This window comes from Anser anser (genome assembly GCF_964211835.1).
Source record: "Anser anser genome assembly, chromosome: 16".
Lineage (NCBI taxonomy): Eukaryota > Metazoa > Chordata > Aves > Anseriformes > Anatidae > Anser > Anser anser.
This window is the reverse complement of record NC_139737.1, coordinates 5,569,935-5,588,144: the sequence shown is the minus strand read 5'-3', so window position 1 is coordinate 5,588,144 and position 18,210 is coordinate 5,569,935. Positions and strand designations below refer to the sequence as shown.

Sequence of the window (18,210 nt, the reverse complement as noted above, 5' to 3'; positions counted from 1 at the left end):
CCCGCCGGGGCTGCAGTCAGGTGACGGCGGCGGGCCGCCCAAAATGGCGGCCGGGCCGCGGCGGCTGAGGGGCGAGATCCGCCCGTAGCTGAGGGGCGGGGAGGCGGGGGGCTGCCCGCGCTGGCGTCTGGCTGTCTGTGTGTCCGTCTGCGAGCGGGGAAGGGGCTATGATCGTTCTGGGCCGCGTCTCCGGCGCTCGTTGAAGGCGCAGCCTGCCCGACCATGGCTCTGAGGGAGCTGAAAGTTTGCCTGCTGGGGGTAAGTGGCGCGGGGCGCGGGCAGGGGGAGGCAGGGAGGGGAGGAGGCAGGGCGGGGGGCTGTCTGCCCTCGCCCACCCTGCTGAGGGGCTGTCTGGGCTGGTGTTGGCTGCTGGGGCTGAGCCTGGGGCCCTTCACTCCCAGAGCGAGTGCTGGGCCCCGGTTCCCCGGCCCTGGTCCCTGGAGGAGAGCGGTCGGGGGGACGGACAGGCCTTTCCCTGCGGGGAGAGAGGCGTTTTTATGGGGAGATGTCCTCCTCCTCATCCTCCTCGTTCGGCCTTGGCCTCTGAGGAGGAGCAGAGAGGAAGCACGAAGGCTCAGTGTGTGCTTCCCTCTTCCTCGGCCTTGGAGTTCGTAAAAGGAATAAATAAAAGCATCTGAAATCAACCTGGAGAGAGAGGCAGGGAACTTGAACTGTTCTTTTTTTTTCTTTTTTTTTTTCTGTGTTTGATTTTTATTTTTTAACAGCATGCGTAGCCTTTGAAAGTACATTAAGTGGAGCAGGTAGTGGAAGGAGGAGACATCAAGCAAAGTGAAGTAGGAGTTTTGGAATTCCAGGGAAAAGCCATGTGTTGGCTTGGGTTGGGTTTGCTCTGAGGACTTCATTGGAGAGTCTCCTTTTGAATAGGTGGAGTTTTCTACATCTAAATCCTGTGCTGTACAGAGTATGACAGGCAGAATTGTCTTCTGCTTGTAAATGGCCCTATTGCCCTTCAGAGAGAAAATTGTTTCTGTGCTCTTCATGTTATGAAAACGTTGGGGGTAACTATGAACTACAGTTGGCTCTGCCTGCATAGTATTTTGTCCTGTAAGAAGAGGAAACACCTATGAAAACTGATTCCTGAACTCCTAGAGCCAGAAACTGCATCTAAATTTCTCTTTTTGAGATCTGCTTTGTTCATTGAGACTGCAGACACTATAAAATACAGAACTGAGGTCATACACGTTCTTTGCGAGGAAAACAATTTGAAAAGATAAACATAAGTGTACGTGCTGTACCCAGTTTTATTATAACAGAAGATTCAAGATAATGCATGAATGGTGTAAAACTTCAACAGCACTTGTGCTGATTTTCCTTAAAATATTTACTCTGTAGATGTAAAGCAAAAAGTTTGTTGTCACCTGTCTTAGTTAAATGACAATTTAAAATGTCCAACTGCTATTGAGAATGGTCTTAGTACTAGCAATCTGTTATTTCACTCCTAAGTATGCCTACTTTTGCTTGCTTTTTTTCATAATTGATTTGGTGGTACAAATACATGCCCTGAAATTTTTATGTTGAGTCTCTTCTTCTACCATTTATAAACCTGTAAAGGTGTATTTGAAACATGTTTCAGGTGTGTCACGAAGACACTTCAGGCCTTTCATTACGCAGGGTGGGACAGCATTAGTCAGAAGTTGTATAATTTCATGTGCTCGATTGGCTTGCAAAGGTGGAGTACAATATTCAGTTGCTCTATATTTTACTAAATGTGGTAGAAGGTCTTTCTCTGCTCTAGTTCAAATTTGGTTTGTGTATACTTTTGGGGAGGAAAGCTTGAATAACTGATAAAATGCAGGAATGCAGATTTTTGTACTCCATAAAAATTTCTTTATAACAATTTTGTTTGGAGAACTGTAACTTAGAAGAGAGACCTTTCATTTTTCTAGTAAACAATATGCTAATACCCAAAATATTTCAGAATCTGATCAAAGTTCTCTGAGACCGTCTGTGGGAACATGTTATTCATGAAAAATAGATATGAGGATAAAAAGAATGAAAGGTTTACAGCAACCAATATCTTTTTCAATTGTTTCTGTTTTTTTTCTAGGACACTGGTGTGGGCAAATCAAGTATTGTGTGGAGATTTGTAGAAGATAGCTTTGATCCCAACATTAACCCAACAATAGGGTAAGAAACTAGAGTAAACGTGACTCGTTCAAGGATCAGACTAAATTGTCGGAACATGTTTATATACCTCCTGAAAAGATCATACGAGGCTTTTCCGTGTGTGACAGCTAAATGTGGTAATAAATATGACTGCAGTCTTAATTAGCCCCTGAGCTACCTTAGGAAACCTGGGAGTGTATTCAGCCCTACTGCAGCTTACATTTTCATATGTAAGATCTGAACCCATTTTGTGTTGCTAATCATGGCTAAGAAAATCCTGTTAAAAGTATTCTGCTATAGATGCTTCTGTTAAAGAACAACATGCCTTTGTCATGCACTATTCTTGAATTTCAAAGTATGATTATTATGTGACTGCACGATTTTTTGAAGTTTTTTTGTGAAGAGTGAAGTACAATAACAAGTCTACTAGGTTTTCAAAGGTAGCTAATATACTAATTCAGGTTGTAGGTTCTTTTTAGTTCGTTCTATTATTATACGTTGATATGTTACGCGCTCTCTCAAGTAACTGATGAAATTGTTAATGCAATCAGTCTCACAGCTAAGGATGTTTGAAAGATGAGCCTCAGAGGAGCAATGTTATTGAGCTCAAATCTTCAAATAGATAGGAGGGAGAACATCAGGAATTCTTGGAGTGGTTGGAAGTTCTTCTGTTTATTTCTTTTGCTGTCCTTTTTGTTTTCCAAGTGTCTTATGCGCTGCTTGGCTCAGAAGCAATTCTTTACTTACAGGAGGACATGACTTTACTCGATGCTGAGAAGCGTGGGGGGTCAATACAATTTCCTGCCTGAGGTGCCACACAGCCTCTACTACAGCTTTGACCAAAAAGATTCTGTTGATAAAGATTAGCTGTGTCTCATCCTGCTCTTCTGAAGAATGTGGTTTCCTTGCTGTCTCTCTCCTTCCTCCCCCTCAAAGACCCCCCACCCCCCAATATTTCTGTGTAAAAACTGGTATTGAACTGCAAGATACTCTGTAGGAACTATGCTTTTTAATTTCCCTGTTAACAAAGGTAGCCTTTAAGACAGATTGCTAGATTGTTTTTCTTAGATCTTCAAGGCTTGAACATCTTTAGTTACTGTCAGATTAGCTACAGTAGATGTTCTTTTTCTGGAGGACAGTGAAGCTGATGTGGGGATAGTAGCCAGACTGCTATTTGATTAAGTAGGGGGCCAGGCTGTCCTAAACACTTCAGCTTAGATTGTTCAGAAGGCTAAGACTTACTGCACACAGTAATAACAACTACAAGCAAACCTCCTTGTTGAGACAGACAGTACTGAAAGATCAATTTATTTTTTGTATTACCTGAGGTGTTTGAGAAATTGGTAATCTGTCTTTATTCCTAATCATCCAGATTCTTTAAAAAAAATTAAAAAGATTTTATTTTTTTTATTTATTCTGTTAAATAGTTGGCTAATACAGGTGGTATCTACAGTAGCCCAAAGTTAGCATTCATGCTTGTGCATGTAGTGCCTGTTTTTTTCATTTAAAAAAAAAGTCGAAGTAGTAGGTGACCAGCCATGGTAACACAAACTTAAGTTTGCAAATGTGAGGAGTACCTATTTATTTGGCTGTGGTGCTCTTTTCTATAGTTACACGTATATGGCCAGACATCTAAACTACCTGGGTTAAACCTTTGAGTAACCTAGTATGGAATTTGCATTATGTCTTCCTGTCACATGTGAACTACAGCCTTGTCAAATTTGTTGTCAATTTCTAAATTCTAAAAAAACGTGTTGCCGTGCATGTCTGGGAGACTGCATAAAGCTGCAGAGCAAAGATTGTGATCTGTGATGCTTCTATTTAGGTGAAGTAGAATGTCCTATATTCTGGAGAAAACTCGAGTGTTTTTTGTTTTATTTTTCCTGGTGAAAGGACTGAGACTAGAATGAACTTCATCAAATATCGTTGTCTTTTTTCCAGAGTCAGTTTCTTTTCATCTTGTAGTTTTCTGGTTCTGTGATGGTTGATTTTTTTTTATTACTTTTTTCCCCTCCCTTTTGCGTAGCACCTATATATTTGAAGGCAGGAACCCAAAGATATGACATGGACTCATTTTCCCAGTGAAATGTCTGTAACAGACGCTATGCAGTACCTTACAGGGCTCTTAGAAGTTGCCCACCATTGCGGTAATGAGGATAATTTGCAGGATTTTATTTGTTTTCATTAATTTAGTGATAGTTATGGAATTCATATGGTTTCTTGAAGTGATGGATTAAAAATCTATATCTTTCAGCAGTATTAATAAAATGATTAAGAGGTCCAACAGCTCGTACTGTTGGTGCTTCGCTATAGTAGTATGGATCAAAACTCATCCAAATGCAGGAATTGTGTGAAGTTTCTGGTAAGATGCAGCCCAAAAATTCTAAGCAAATTCATTTTTGAAACTTTTGCTAGACTTTGCTTTAATTTCCTGATTGAGACTAGGAGGTGGAAAAAACAAAGTGAAGGTTAGAGAGAGGTTTTAGAGCATCTTACAAAACGAAAGCTGAGAAGTAAAGCTTTTACTCCTGGCTTTTTGAGTTCATGAGATGCAATCTTACATTTCCTGTTCTATTTCTATTTGTCTTAGAATATGTGAGCCATCATACTTCATCATAATTGTTCACGATTAGTTCATGATTCAAATTTGAATATAGGTAACTTGTAGGAACCCTGTCAGAACTTTGGAACTTTTGTACTCTCAGCGCTGAGGACACTTTCCACTCCTGCGTCTTTAGGACTGGCAGAATCTTTAGTCTTTCTTTATATCATTAAACAAGCTTTTTGAATGGGTATAGATCTTGTTCATGCAGTTATGGTGTTGGCTGGAAGAAGCAGATAGGAAACTTACTGCAAGTAGGAAATTTAGGTGGGGTACTGCCAGTTTTCTTACTAGAAGAAGTTAAGGGTAACTAGTTTAGATATTCCCAAAGCAACTTGTCTCTGAGTTGTGTGCTCTCTCACTCGTGCTCTTGCTCGCTCGTCGCATTGAAATCTTCGGTTTCTCAAAGAATTTCAAGTGGAGTCAGCCACCATTTGGGATGTTTAGTTGTGATGTGGGTTAGTGCAGCACAGCCATTCTGTTCAAATTGACTGTACTGGTATATTTCGGTTTTCAGTGAGAATCTAGTTTAGGAATTGATGTCTGATTTTCATGAGTCTTAAGGAAATCGAAGTCTTTGTGCTTTACTACAGACGCTCCTATCACTTTATTTACTCTTACTCCGTGCTAAAATACATTTAGTTACCTGCATTTAAATAAACTGTAGTTAGACTTTATTTGTAGGAATGTTGCATCTTATATTTGGCTTCTTAAAAGAACGCCTAACTTTGGACAGTGATACTACTTGGCTAGCCATCTGAGCTTAAGGAATGGGAAGGAGATTAACTCTTAACATTGGAAAGCATTTTGTAATTGCTCCCCTTTATTTTAAATTTAAGTAGCTATTTTGTCCTTCTGTAACAGGGCCCTTTTCCTTAAATTAATTTCAACGTTTGTATATGAAAATCTTACTTGGTTTGGGGGGGGGAGGAGCACTTCTGTTGAAATACAAACTTCTTTAAACGTTCATGGTACTAATGTTTGAAGAAGGCATTTATATTTTGGCATTAATATTCTGAAAATCATAAACTATTTTCTTTTCCAGAGCCTCATTTATGACCAAGACTGTACAGTATCAAAATGAGCTGCATAAATTCCTAATTTGGGATACAGCTGGACAGGAACGGGTGAGTAGAGTCTTACACATATCTTTAATCACATATCTTTCATCAGACCTGTGGTGATGGTTCTGGTTAGAGTTTGGGATGTTTTTCAACCCCACCAAAGTAAGTGGCGTATAAAAGAAAACAAGGGAGGGCAAAAAGCCAGCACCTGTCTCTGGTACCAATTCTATTTGAGTTTTAAACGCTCACTGCAGCTGCTAAAACGAGTGTCAGAGATAAGAGAATGATCTTGTTTCATTGTGCAGGTAAGGCTCTGGAAGATTTTTGGCCTGTTTTTCTGGAAAAATACACAGCTGCTAACACATTGTGTTAGCTTAAATATTCAGCTTATTAATGCTACTGAGGTTTTGTAATGTGTTTGTAGGATGTGGGTTTAGGTGACCAAAAGTTGTTTCAAGCAATATTTTGGATGAGAACTGATCTTTTATTACTTTATGTATGGAGTTGTCTTCACAAATCTGGTAGTGTTAAAAGCTATGTCGAGAAATCTATTTTGAAATTCAAATTTTAATTTGATGGCTTGGGGCTTTGATATCTGCAGTATGCAGAGGGCCAAATGCAGCCTGCGTTCTGAGCAGAGGTAACAAAAGTGTTCAAGAAACTGACTAGTCAAATGAAATCACAGTTAATTACTTTGCATCATTTTTACTTCGGGAAAGGAAAGGTTTGCTAGTTAACATGCTTTTTTATGGTCTGCCAGGAACAATGATAGAAATGAACCTCTATCAACAGTGCTTATTCTTGCAGTTCAAATTCTTGACTGTTAACTGCTTGCAACTGTCAGTTACCTATGAGTTTACTCAGGATATGAGCTAACTATAACGAAGATAGATAGCAGAGCTCTCCCTGTGAAGAGTCAGTTTGATCAGGTTGGGTTATTTTAGGATTGTAACTGGCAAATGCAACTGTAGTATATTCAGGATTGGCTTAAGGAAAAAAAAAGGGGGGGGGAAATATTGTAAAGGCTTAGTCAACCTTGTGCAGTCACTCAAACTCTTGAAGTCCTGGTGGAACTGACTTGGTAGCTTTTTAGTGTGATAACAGCCTTCATGGCTAGAAAAGTCACTCTAGTATATTTGTATTGCATTCAGTGTTCTAGATTCTGAATGACTACTTATTTCTTCCCAGCAGCATGATATAAGGCAAACTTAGGTCACTGGGGATGTGTCCCAGGGATATGTCCTATTTATGTAGGTTACCAGAAATATCCCAGTCCTTCCATTACCAGAGTTCAGTCAGCATTTGCTGTCAACAGTTTTTCTTAAGTGAACATCATAGCTCATTCTGAAATGTTAATGCTTCGATCAGACTTCTGAGGGGTAGAGCATGACTGAAGAGACTGGTACTCTTAAACAGAAAGCTTTACAAAAGTGCCTGCAACAACTTGGCAGGAAATATCTATTACGTATTAGCATTCCATCCTGTTCACTTTAACTGTGTTTGCAGGCAATGGGAGAACGCCCTGATTTGGATTCAGCATGCTACAATCTGAGGAAGCGTATCTGTACATGACTAGCACATTCCCTGTCTGTTTTTAGACTGTGACATCTTTTTATTTTCTTCCATTCAAGTTGCGTGTTATGTTTGTGAAAGTCAGAAAAGGAGAGATTACTTACCTGGCCCCTGACCCAAGATCTGTGATATCTCTAAAGCTTGTTCCACACGAGAAGTCGTCACTGTGGGGCCCAATATATCCAAGGAAATCAGCAAATTGGGAGCAAGAATATTTTCTTTGATATGATGTCAGTGTCTTCATAGATATTTCTCTCCAAAACCAAGCTGACACTATCTCTTACTGCTGGTTACAATTGGTCCACATGCATGGCTTGTGCTGAAGTCTGCAGTACTGCTTTCTGGCCGTGCAATATGACTGGCAGTGCGTTGTGGAAGGGATCCCATCTGCGGTGGTCTGGAACACCAAAACCGCCCAAACAGTTCTTGGAATTACGACTTCTCATACGAGCTATGATAGTAACAAACACGATTCCTGTCTTTTTGAGGAGCATTGACTGTCTTCTAAAGCCCATCAGCAAATGGTTCTAGGTTATACTGGACAACCTCATGTTCTAAATGGCTTCAGGAAGTGGCAAAATAGCCTCACTCCAAAGGTGGAAATGTGTGCTAATTTACTTCACGTAGCTGACTTCCCTACGTCTTACTCGTTCTCTCATTTCTTCTGCACTGTATAAAGTTGGTGGAAGATTACTTATAGCAGCCAGGATTTCTGCGTTCATACCTAAGAATTGTGAAAAGTTGTCTGGATACTTACGTTGTCTTGTTAATAGTTCTGTCAAAATGCCAGTCAGAGACTGGAGGACAAGCTGAGGTCTTAGAATAAAACAGCAAAACAAAAAATGAGTGTTTCTGGTGACATGTATTTTGTTAATGTATTTTAGCTACTGACTGCTCTTGGGTAGAAAAAAAGGTATCTAAGTGTTAGGCAGGAAATGAGAGTAATACCAAATCAGCAAGTGAAAGTTGGTTTATTCCCAATGTAAATAGTCAAATAATCAAAAAGCCACTTTGCAAGGAGTCCAAATGGTGGTTTACCAAATATGCTTCCCTTTGCGTTCTAGTATTTTTGTGGAGGAGAGGGATTATGCCCCAATGTGAACTGAATGCCTGCCCGTGTTTCCCTTTCTCACTATTAAATATTTTCATATTCTGAACTTCTTGTTCAAAAGCCCGTTTTCAACACAGAATTTGATATCTAAATGTAAATGGTCTGGAATTCGCCTTTATACCAAAACTTTTATGATTTATAATATTGCTCTCAGTTGCGCTGTATTAAGCAAAAGGAAATTTGCTTGGTTCTAACAAAATATCAGCCTTCCTGGAAATCTGTATTCTACTCATGTTTTTTACCATAAGTAGCAAGATGCATGAAAGATCTAAGTCACACATACTTACATCAAAACAGCACATGTAGCTTAACTCTGTGCTTCAACTGAGAGTTTTGTTTGCCAGACAAGTTGTATGGTGCTTTTTCAATTAGCAGAACATCGTATTGTTATATTGTTAGGAAATTTTTAATAATATTTTAGGCAACTTCGACTGTGTTCTTTTTTTTTCTTTTTCTCCAAGCCTGGATTCAAAACACTGTCTGTGCAAAGATACAGCCCTGGTTTATAGCCTGCAAACTCACTACCAACCAAATATGCCTGTTACAGGTTTAATTTTGAATATCGCAATAAAATTATTGTAGGCTTTTATTATCCAACATGTTTCTTAAAACTCTATTTGCAATGGATCACATAGCTTTGGACTTCTGCATTTTTTGAGCTTTGAGGAAAAACTTGAGCAAAATCCCTAATGCCATAAGTTAGATTAGGGAGAAAACAGCGTTTTTGGCATTAAATGAATGGCATGACTTACCCATTTTTCAGCAGAGTTAGACATCAGCCTATGAACATTTCAAATCAGCAGTAATATATGCTAGTTTCCTTTAAATTACTTTTTGTCCAAAAACACCAGCAAGAAGAAACAAGTTCAATTTTGACTTTTTCTCCCTTGCTCAGTATTTAAAGTTGAGCATATATCCTGCGGCTTTGTGTCTGTATCACCAGCCTTTTAAATGAGAGATTTTAATCTAGTCAAAATAAGGTCAAGTTAAGCTTCTTGCTTTTTTACCATAGGTGTGCTGCTGGTTCCTAGACTATTTATTGATTGGCCTGTGTAAAATGATATTTTTGTGGAATTTTATGTAGTCTGCTGTGTGGGCTCTCTGCAAAGAAAAGTTTTCCACTAATGTTAGATTTAAAGCTAGTTATCTCTAATGTTAAATAAGGAAGTTGTGGAGGTCAGTGAAAATGAGATTCATGATGTATGGTCTCTTTCTTTCAGTTTCGTGCTTTAGCCCCAATGTACTACAGAGGGTCAGCAGCAGCCATTATAGTTTATGACATCACAAAAGAGGTAAGAAATCGGACTTTGACTCAGCATTACAACTTCTGGTTGTTGTGTCACGGGCCAGTTCAGATTCTTAATTCCTTCTATTCTTCTTCCACATCAGGAGACTTTCTCAACGTTGAAGAATTGGGTTAAAGAGCTTCGACAACATGGACCTCCAAACATCGTTGTAGCTATCGCGGGAAATAAGTGTGATCTTAATGATGTAAGGTAAATAACTGTTGATGGTTCAGTCTTCATTTCAGGAGATAAGCTCATAGAGCTTTAAATACTTTATATCTTTCACTGGCTCTGAAATCTTAAGCAGTTAAACTTAAGCAGTTTTGCACTGTCTTGTGAAACTTGTAGTTTCACAAGGAGTCTGAGTTTTTTACTGCCAGAAGATTTGGTTAGTCTGCCTTTGTTTTTCTTGCCCACTTCCTCCCCTTTGGTGCGAGGAGTACATGTGGTTGGGCAGCAAATCAGGGTGTAAAATGCATCCAGATTAAAACTAACCAATTAAAAAAATAGGAAAACCTATCCAAGTGTATTTATCTTGCTCACAACATGATCACTTGCTAGCATGACAGAGGTGTAGGGTAGCAGCGTTAGGAATGAGCAGTTTATAGGGAGACGGGATTACCTTTTCTGGTGGCAGTGCCAAGTTACACAAGCTTAAACTGCCCGTGAAACTACGGTGTAATACAAGCTGTTTACCTCATTTTATAACAAGTACCCCTGTCAGTCTGTAGCACCTCATTTTGTTATGAAAAACATGAAGCCTGTTGGAAAGCATTGTGTAGGTTCTTCTGACTTGCTTGCTCAGGTGCCTACCCTTTCTGCTTAAATGCCAGGGTGGAACTGGCTGTGGTTGAAATGGTTGCAGGAAGTGGGAAAAGCTCTTGAGAAACTTTATGGACAGCCAAAGTTTCAAGAAAGCATGTATTAAAAACAAAAGAAGCCCTTTTCTATTGATGTCCTGGTTAAATAAGCCAAAATTCAGAAAGAAGGTGTGTGCAAACTTCTTGTTTTTAGATTTCATTGGAAAAAGTACCACTGTTGCTGTCCAGAGGCAACAGCATGGTTGGTTATGTGTTTGAAAAACCACTGCAAAGTTGGTTCTTAGTATAATTTTACGAATCATTACTATATTTTAGTAACCTAGTGAGCTCTAATAACTCTTCTCAGAAATAACATATCTCTTGGAGTAAATATGGCGTAAAATTCCTTAGAAGACAATTGCAAGGCATGCAGTATTAAATCTCCCACTTGTGCTTACATCTTGGTACTTAGGTGGCATCATAAAGCATGTAAACATTGCTATTCAAGCAAATGGCCAAGATTCCTTGTACTCCAGAGACAGTATTTGAGTCACTGACCTAAACTCTGGACTTTTGTGTGTCTTCATGTCCTAAGTCTGTTGTTACTGACAGCAGAGATGTATTTTAGAAATGGTACGTAAAGCTGTGTGGGGTATAGTCATATCGTCTTCACTTCAGTTTTGTTTTTTTCTGTTGTTTATGGAAACATTGCGTTATCAACTTGCCTATCAACTTAAGGGTGCAAAATAATTTTTTTTTCACTACTTGGCTGTGTTGTTGCTTGCACAGTCTAAGTACATTCCTGTTCATAGCAACGTCCTCATTGCTTCACATAAACTTAATGGTATACTAATAATCCATGCAGTGTTGAGAAAGATCTGGTTTTGGGAGCAGCTGTAGGAAATCCACTGGATTAGTGGAATTAAAACTTTAGGATCTTTTCAGTGTACCTAAAACCTGTGTGTGAGAAGAGCAAAGTACCCCCAGTGACTGATTGCAGACCTATGCTTAAAGCACTCAAGAAACAAACTCCATTGTAATGTCAGATGGATTGAGGTCATTTAGTTTATGATTGTGCTTCAGTGGTGCTCCTACCTCTGGGCAGGAAGAAAGCATACAGTAAAGAATGAGCATCAACTTCAGGATGAGGGAGCAGGGTGATGAGAAATGGGTAATACGAAATACTCATTAAGTGAGACACTTAAAAGCTTAATCTGTCCCTTAAAGTTCTGAATCGTGTTTTTTTTCTGCATTCAGTTTTCTTTCCTTTTTTTTTTTTTTTAGAGAAGTCATGGAAAAAGATGCTAAAGACTATGCAGATTCCATTCATGCAATATTTGTAGAGACAAGTGCGAAAAATGCAATAAACATTAATGAACTCTTTATAGAAATTAGTAAGTATTTAAACAGGTAATGTTTTCTTCTGAAAGAAGTTCAAGTAGAAATTTGGTTACTGTAATTTTTTGGGGGTGCTTTTTAAGCAATAGTATGCTGATTTAGATTTGTTACAATCAGCTATGAATGCTAACTGCAAAATGAGGTGTGTAAATTTTTGGTCATCTAATGACCTCTAAGGTTCCTTGTAGGGATTTTAAGCCTACTGTGATGCTGTTGGACAAATAGAAAGCAGGGCACTGATGCAAGAAGTCAGTGTCATCTTACTATATCCGTTATTGAATGATTCAACTAGTACATCCAAGGTTACAGAAGGGACAGTAATGGCATGAGAAATATCCAAACTTTATACAACTGAGAAAAGGAATTCAATTCTTGCTCTTAATGTTTCTGCTTAGTCTAGAACAGCATGTTTTCAAAAACAGAAGAATTCAAAAGTGCTAGATTACTGCCTGGGAAATAGCATCTAGTGTGTGGATTTTCCACCAGTACTGTTGTGATACCTTTTTTTTTTATTTGTAGGATATATTTCAGGCAGCAACATCAAGATGCAGATATATGTCTGCTTGTGAAATTAGAACCAACAGTCCATTTGTGTATGCATGCACTATTATTTGAGTAACTACAGCAATGTTATATATTAGAATTATATATTAGAAAAAATACAGTTCTTGAAAGCAGATGAGTATATTGAAGCTGATGTCAAAAGTATGCACTGTAGATAAGCTTCATGGTGTACTGACTTTAGAGTTGCCCTCTATACTCTAAAAATTGACCTAGATTAAAATATGGAAAAATGTCTTAAACCTCTCAAAAAAGAATTCTCAATCAGGAATGGTCAATTTCAAACACTGATTAGATAACTGAAGTAGCTACCTTTACAAGCACTTCGGTGCTAAGCCTGACACGGGTGATCTGCTATGGAAATGCAGATCTAGATGGTAGATCTCGACAAAGAGATTCCAGATGGTATTGCATCCTGCAAAGTATATTCTCTGGGTGCTTCCATAACTTAGGTCTCTTAAGGCTGGTTCAGCCTCAAGTGCAAAGTTAGCTTAAATCTGCCTCTGCTCTTTTTTGTGGAACTGTACTTCTTATGGGCACTGTATAGACTGTTAACTGCCATCCTTCTGTTATGCGGGAATATCATCATTAATAACATATGACATAACATACATTGAATGCGTACAATGAGCTTCAAATATAATGTTTGCTATAAATGTTATTTTCTGCTTCCTTATAGGTCGTAGAATTCCATCAACTGACACGAACCCCCCAACTAGCGGTAAGGGATTCAAACTTAGAAGACAGCCATCGGTGACAAAGCGCAGCTGCTGTTGACTGATCCATTAGAAAATCAGACTTGTTTATACAGTAGGTGGTCTTGGAAGTTAATAGTTCACGTTGGGTTTATATTATCAGTCTTAGATCTCTATCTGCTGGTGTTCATACGCCCAAGGTCCTACAAAAATGGGCCAGTTCATCTGACATCTGTATGCTCGCAGAAAAGACTGCAATCATAATGTCAGCCTGTTTACTTACAAAAAGTGTAGTATCTCTTGTATTCAAAGGGAATCCATCATCAGTTTTGTGGCCTTGCTTAAAAGGAAGGTGACTATGGACGGTAGAACTGAAATGTTTAGTAGTTTTGTAATCAAGATTTTGGTTTTTTATAAAAAGGGAAATGAGCACTTTTGTGGGACTTGGGGGTGGGAGGAGTCTGTTGAAATTTGAAAGTTAGTCAGATGTCATTTCTTCCTTTTCTTCAGTGAGCCTTATTTGAGATTTAACTGTAGCTAATCCAAAGTATAATGAGACAGTTGGTTTGAGGTGGCTACAGAATAAGCAGCTGAAGACAGATAATAGGCAAATCAGTCCATCCACTCCCCAGAACCCATTTGCACTTTTTATTTAAAGATGATACACACCGGGGATGGGGACACAAACGAGAGGTCTTAAACCACAGACAATCTTTTTTTCCATGCTGACTTTAATCACTTCAAGGCAAACTGATATGCTTTATAGTCATCTTCTTGTTCTTAGAAGGTTTTTAATATTAAGATGTTGACTGAAGAAAACCTAGCTGTAGTTCTGACTAAATTAAGTGATTACTGACTAAAAACAGATGCTGTAAACAGATGCTGCCAATAGTTCTGATAAGACTTAAAAGGCTGGGGGGGAAAGCTTTTAATTTGTTTAGCATGTGTAAAGTGTTCATATTATATTTAAGAGACCAGTGTTTAAAGTATTCTAAATTATGTAAAAACAGTTTTTTTTTAAAAAATGCAATCTTATTCACTCCTTCCATTCCACACCTATGGATAAACTCCTGGGGTTATCTATCAGTTGTTTTTTTTCCAGCATTTTAGGTATTGTCACTGTTGGTGACTTCATCCAGAGACAGGCTGAAATTCACTCTTTAAATCCCATTTGAAAGATCAAATAGAGGCTGCTGTCGGTGCAATGTGAGGTCTGTCTGTTGAACAAGTTTTCATCTGTGGTGCACCCAGTCTTTCCTGTTTTGGGCACAAAAGTACAAATAGGAAGTAACCTTAAGACATGTGGTAATGTAGATCATTACCTCTTGGTTCCTGGGCTTTTTCACCTGTGAGGACTTTTTTTTTTTTTTTTTTAAGTAAATCAGCGTTTAGCTTATATTGTGTTGGCTTTAGTATGCTCTCAATTAAACTATAGATTGACCATACCCTATTGTGCTTTTTTATTTATTTTCGCTTTTTGTTTCCTACTGGCAGTAGTGAGGAACTTTATACTTTTGAAGAAAAAGATCTTAAAATACTCAAGTATATAGTACTATGCTGTTAAGCTTTCCAATTGAAATGAGGTCATGGTGAGATATTTGTTCTCTATAATCTGGCTTTCTGTCATCTCAAGTATTTTCTCTTAAGGAAATGGGAGAAAAGTTTTTAAAAAATGAAAGAACTTACAATTCAGATGAGTTTGTATTAATCAAAATTCTTGTAGAGCTCTTACGGAGCAGAACAGTTAAACTGCTAGGGTGAAATTTTAAATGGATCAGTATGTTTTAATGAAATTTGACTACATTTTTTAAATCATTGTACAAGCTTCATGGTTCATACATAAAATATTTCATTTATTAAATAATAAATCTGGAAATTTTCTTGAACTAGAAAATATAGTAAGAAAAGGAAAATATTAAATATCAGGAATACCTTCCGTGCAGGTTAGTAGAAAAAGGTTTTTGAACTTGCTAAATTTATGGCTTGTAGCATGGAATAAAAATGGAGTTTGTCCTCTTTTCAGTGAGATAATAAAAATCGTGTAATATTATCTATCCAATATTTATTGACTTGAGAAGAAATAGTGAATTCTAGGCTGGACTGAGAGCTAGGTTAATACTGAGATTATTGTAGCTGTCTCTAGTCATACTGCATCATGTACTATTACACCACTTTTATTATCTCACTGATCCTGTATAGTATCTCTTAGGAAATCTTTATAAAGTACATTCTAAGCTATTCTTATTTACTTGATGCATACCAAAATTAGTCTTAAAACAAACAGAAAAACAACTTAAGCAGCAACATCAACCTGGCTCTTCACAGATGTAGCTAAATCTTGATGCCTCAGACTCCTTTTGTGTGCATATTACTAATCTGGGTGAAATACAAGCATACTTCATAGCTTTTTTGCAATCCCGATCTTGAATTACTCCAGTTAGTGAAGACATGGAAATGACCACGGTTTGCCCAAACTAGAAGCATTGAAGTGAGACTGGTTGTTAAGACCATGCCTATGTAAAATGACAGACTGTAGATGTCAGTTCATTTGGGCCAAGATAACTTTTTGTTGATCAGTAGGCCTTAACCAAAAGTTGAAATGCAGTCTTGCCTGGATGAGATGTGCATGTTTGAGATCTCATTTTTGTTGGAGAAAAATGATTTCTTCTGTACTAATAATTTTTTAGGCCATCTGCTTTCATTTTGCACTAGGCTTACTGAAATTGATTATATTTTTCCCTAACATAGCATCTCTATTTGGAGAAAAATTAGCCTTTGAGTGTTAGAAGGATTGATTATCAACCATTCCAAATAACTTAAGTAACTTTGTTAAGAAGTTATTGAAAAAAGCTTGGGACTTGAGTTTTATTCTGCTACACCTTTCTTTTTCATGAATTGTGATCGTCATAGAGACTAGGTTTTAAAATGATCTAAAAGGGAATTGATGGCTTAAAAAAAAAAAGAGTTGAGAGGGACAAGTGTCATATTGGTAAAAAGATAATGAGGTGCATGTCATAAAATTGATTTAGAGCATTTTTAAATTAACAAAATGCTACTGTTTCCACCTCTATACAATGCCAACTCTTTCCTACAAAAGTACATATTTCTATAAAAATTGTACTTGACAAATGGCTTGTTCCTAAGCTTTGGAGTTACTTAAATGTGCTGTCCAAGTTTTGGAGGGTGTCTTCATCATTCCCTATAAATTATAAGTTTCTTAAGTGACTTGCTATGCTATGTGAGTAGCTTTGTAGCATATTTTAGATACATGCTGGAAACTGGCATGCTAAGTGCCTAGATAGGTGAGTTGTGGAAGCTTCTGTTTAACAAAATACAAAGGCATTTAGTGGCCAAACTTCTGAAAATTGTAATAGGTGCTTTGAAAAGTTCTAAGAAAATTCCAACAACTTTTGCTGTTTCCAAGAAGGTAAAGACTTTGTATGTTATTAGATCCACGTTGAAACAAAAAACATTGCACTTTAAATTCCTACTGGTATCAGTGAGACCTTTCCTTTAAGTGCCACAGTATCATACAGCTCATAGTTCAGAGGGGTGTTCAATGCAGACTTGTCTTTGATATGTTTGTGTACATAGTACCAATTTAATGCTACCAGCGTGCTCAGGAAAGAATACGTACATGCCTGGGAAGAGACTAAGAGGAGAGGCAACCATGCCTACCTACTGATCGTGAATTCTGTTCCTTTAACCTGGTCAAGAGATGCGAGATTCATTGGGAATTGCTTTCATTCATGGTTAAAGTTTCATTTTAGTTATCAAAAATAATTCATTTTCAATATCTTGAATGGTTTAAAAAAATTGGCCTTGACAAGCTTTTTGTTATGATGTTAATCCTAAATTGTTCCTTAACATTAGTGTTCATTTCCAGTATAACATATTGAGTATTAGTTGGAAAAGAAAACTTTATTAGTGATGACTGAATGATGTTCTTGTGAAACTGTCTTTAGTGTTTATTAAGGATAAGACAGTCTATTTGTGGCATGCTATGTCAGCAGTCTGCAAAGACTATCTTGGGAATTGATGATTTACAGGACAGAAGCTGTATAAACTGTGTGGCTAGTCACCCTGTAGGGAGCCTTGCTTACAAGCAGCAATAACTACATAAAAGTAGAAAAATATCTCAGGCATGGAGAGAGTCTGAATATACAACTGACATCAACTTCTACACTGCCTATTCGTTTTCTAAAACACTTTAAATCTCTAAAAAGAGGCTCATCTTCTCATGGACAAGAGACAGGGATAAACTTTCTTAACTTAGTGGGAAGTTGTTTTACAACGACCCACGACTGTATTTGTATGCAATGAGTCAGTTTCTCAAAGCATGAAAATTGTGTGCGTGGAAGTAAGGTTTTCAAAGATCTGTATAACATTCTTCAGAGATAACTCTTAACACCTGAACCTCTCTCAACAATTTACCAAAGGTCTTGGTAGCCTAGGGAGTTCCCTTCTGACTGGAAGCCAGCCAGTGTTTTACCCATCTACAGGAAGGGCACTAGAGAAGACCCAGGAAGTTACAGACATGTCAGTGTAACCTCAGTCCATGGAAAAGTTATGGAGAAGATTATCTTGAGTGCTGCTGAAAGGCAATTAAAGAACAAAACTTTGATCAGGTGTAGTCAGCATGGATTCATGAAGGAAAGGTCCTACCTTAGTCATTTGATCTCCGTCAATGACAAGGTTGCCCACTTAATGGGTGAAGGGAAGGCAGTACATGCAGTCTTTCTGAATTTTAGTAAGGCCTTTGATACTGTCCCTCACAATATCCTGGAGAGATTGTCCAACTGAGTTAAACAGGTTCACACTATGCTGGGTGATGAACTGGTGTGACAGTAGAGCTCAAAAGGTAGTAAATGGGGCTGTGTGTGCTTGGTGGCAAGTCCCTAGCAGTGTTTCCCAAGGCTCAATTCTAGGGCCAGTTATGTTCAACGTTTTTATCAACGATCTGGGTGCAGGAGTGGAATGCATCCTCAGCAAGT

General features: G+C 38.1%; 1 protein-coding gene across 1 annotated transcript; it reads left to right on the top strand.

Moving 5' to 3' along the window:
- Positions 1–118: 118 nt before the first annotated feature.
- On the top strand, positions 119–14,661 carry RAB22A (RAB22A, member RAS oncogene family). Its single transcript, XM_083801844.1, has 7 exons — positions 119–258; positions 2,069–2,148; positions 5,775–5,856; positions 9,697–9,768; positions 9,866–9,972; positions 11,847–11,956; positions 13,201–14,661. Exons 1-7 carry the CDS (start codon positions 223–225, stop codon positions 13,296–13,298), a joined length of 585 nt encoding a protein of 194 aa, XP_083657970.1. The 5' UTR covers positions 119–222; the 3' UTR covers positions 13,299–14,661.
- The last annotated feature ends 3,549 nt before the right edge of the window (positions 14,662–18,210 follow it).

What these genes read in the sequence shown, in the direction of transcription:
- RAB22A (XM_083801844.1), top strand. Translation starts at nt 223, where the DNA reads ATGGCTCTGAGGGAGCTGAAAGTTTGCCTGCTGGGG. An exon ending in AACATTAACCCAACAATAGG is followed by an intron (nt 2,149 to 5,774) that starts GTAAGAAACTAG and finishes TTTCTTTTCCAG; the next exon opens with AGCCTCATTTATGACCAAGA. An exon ending in TGAACTCTTTATAGAAATTA is followed by an intron (nt 11,957 to 13,200) that starts GTAAGTATTTAA and finishes GCTTCCTTATAG; the next exon opens with GTCGTAGAATTCCATCAACT.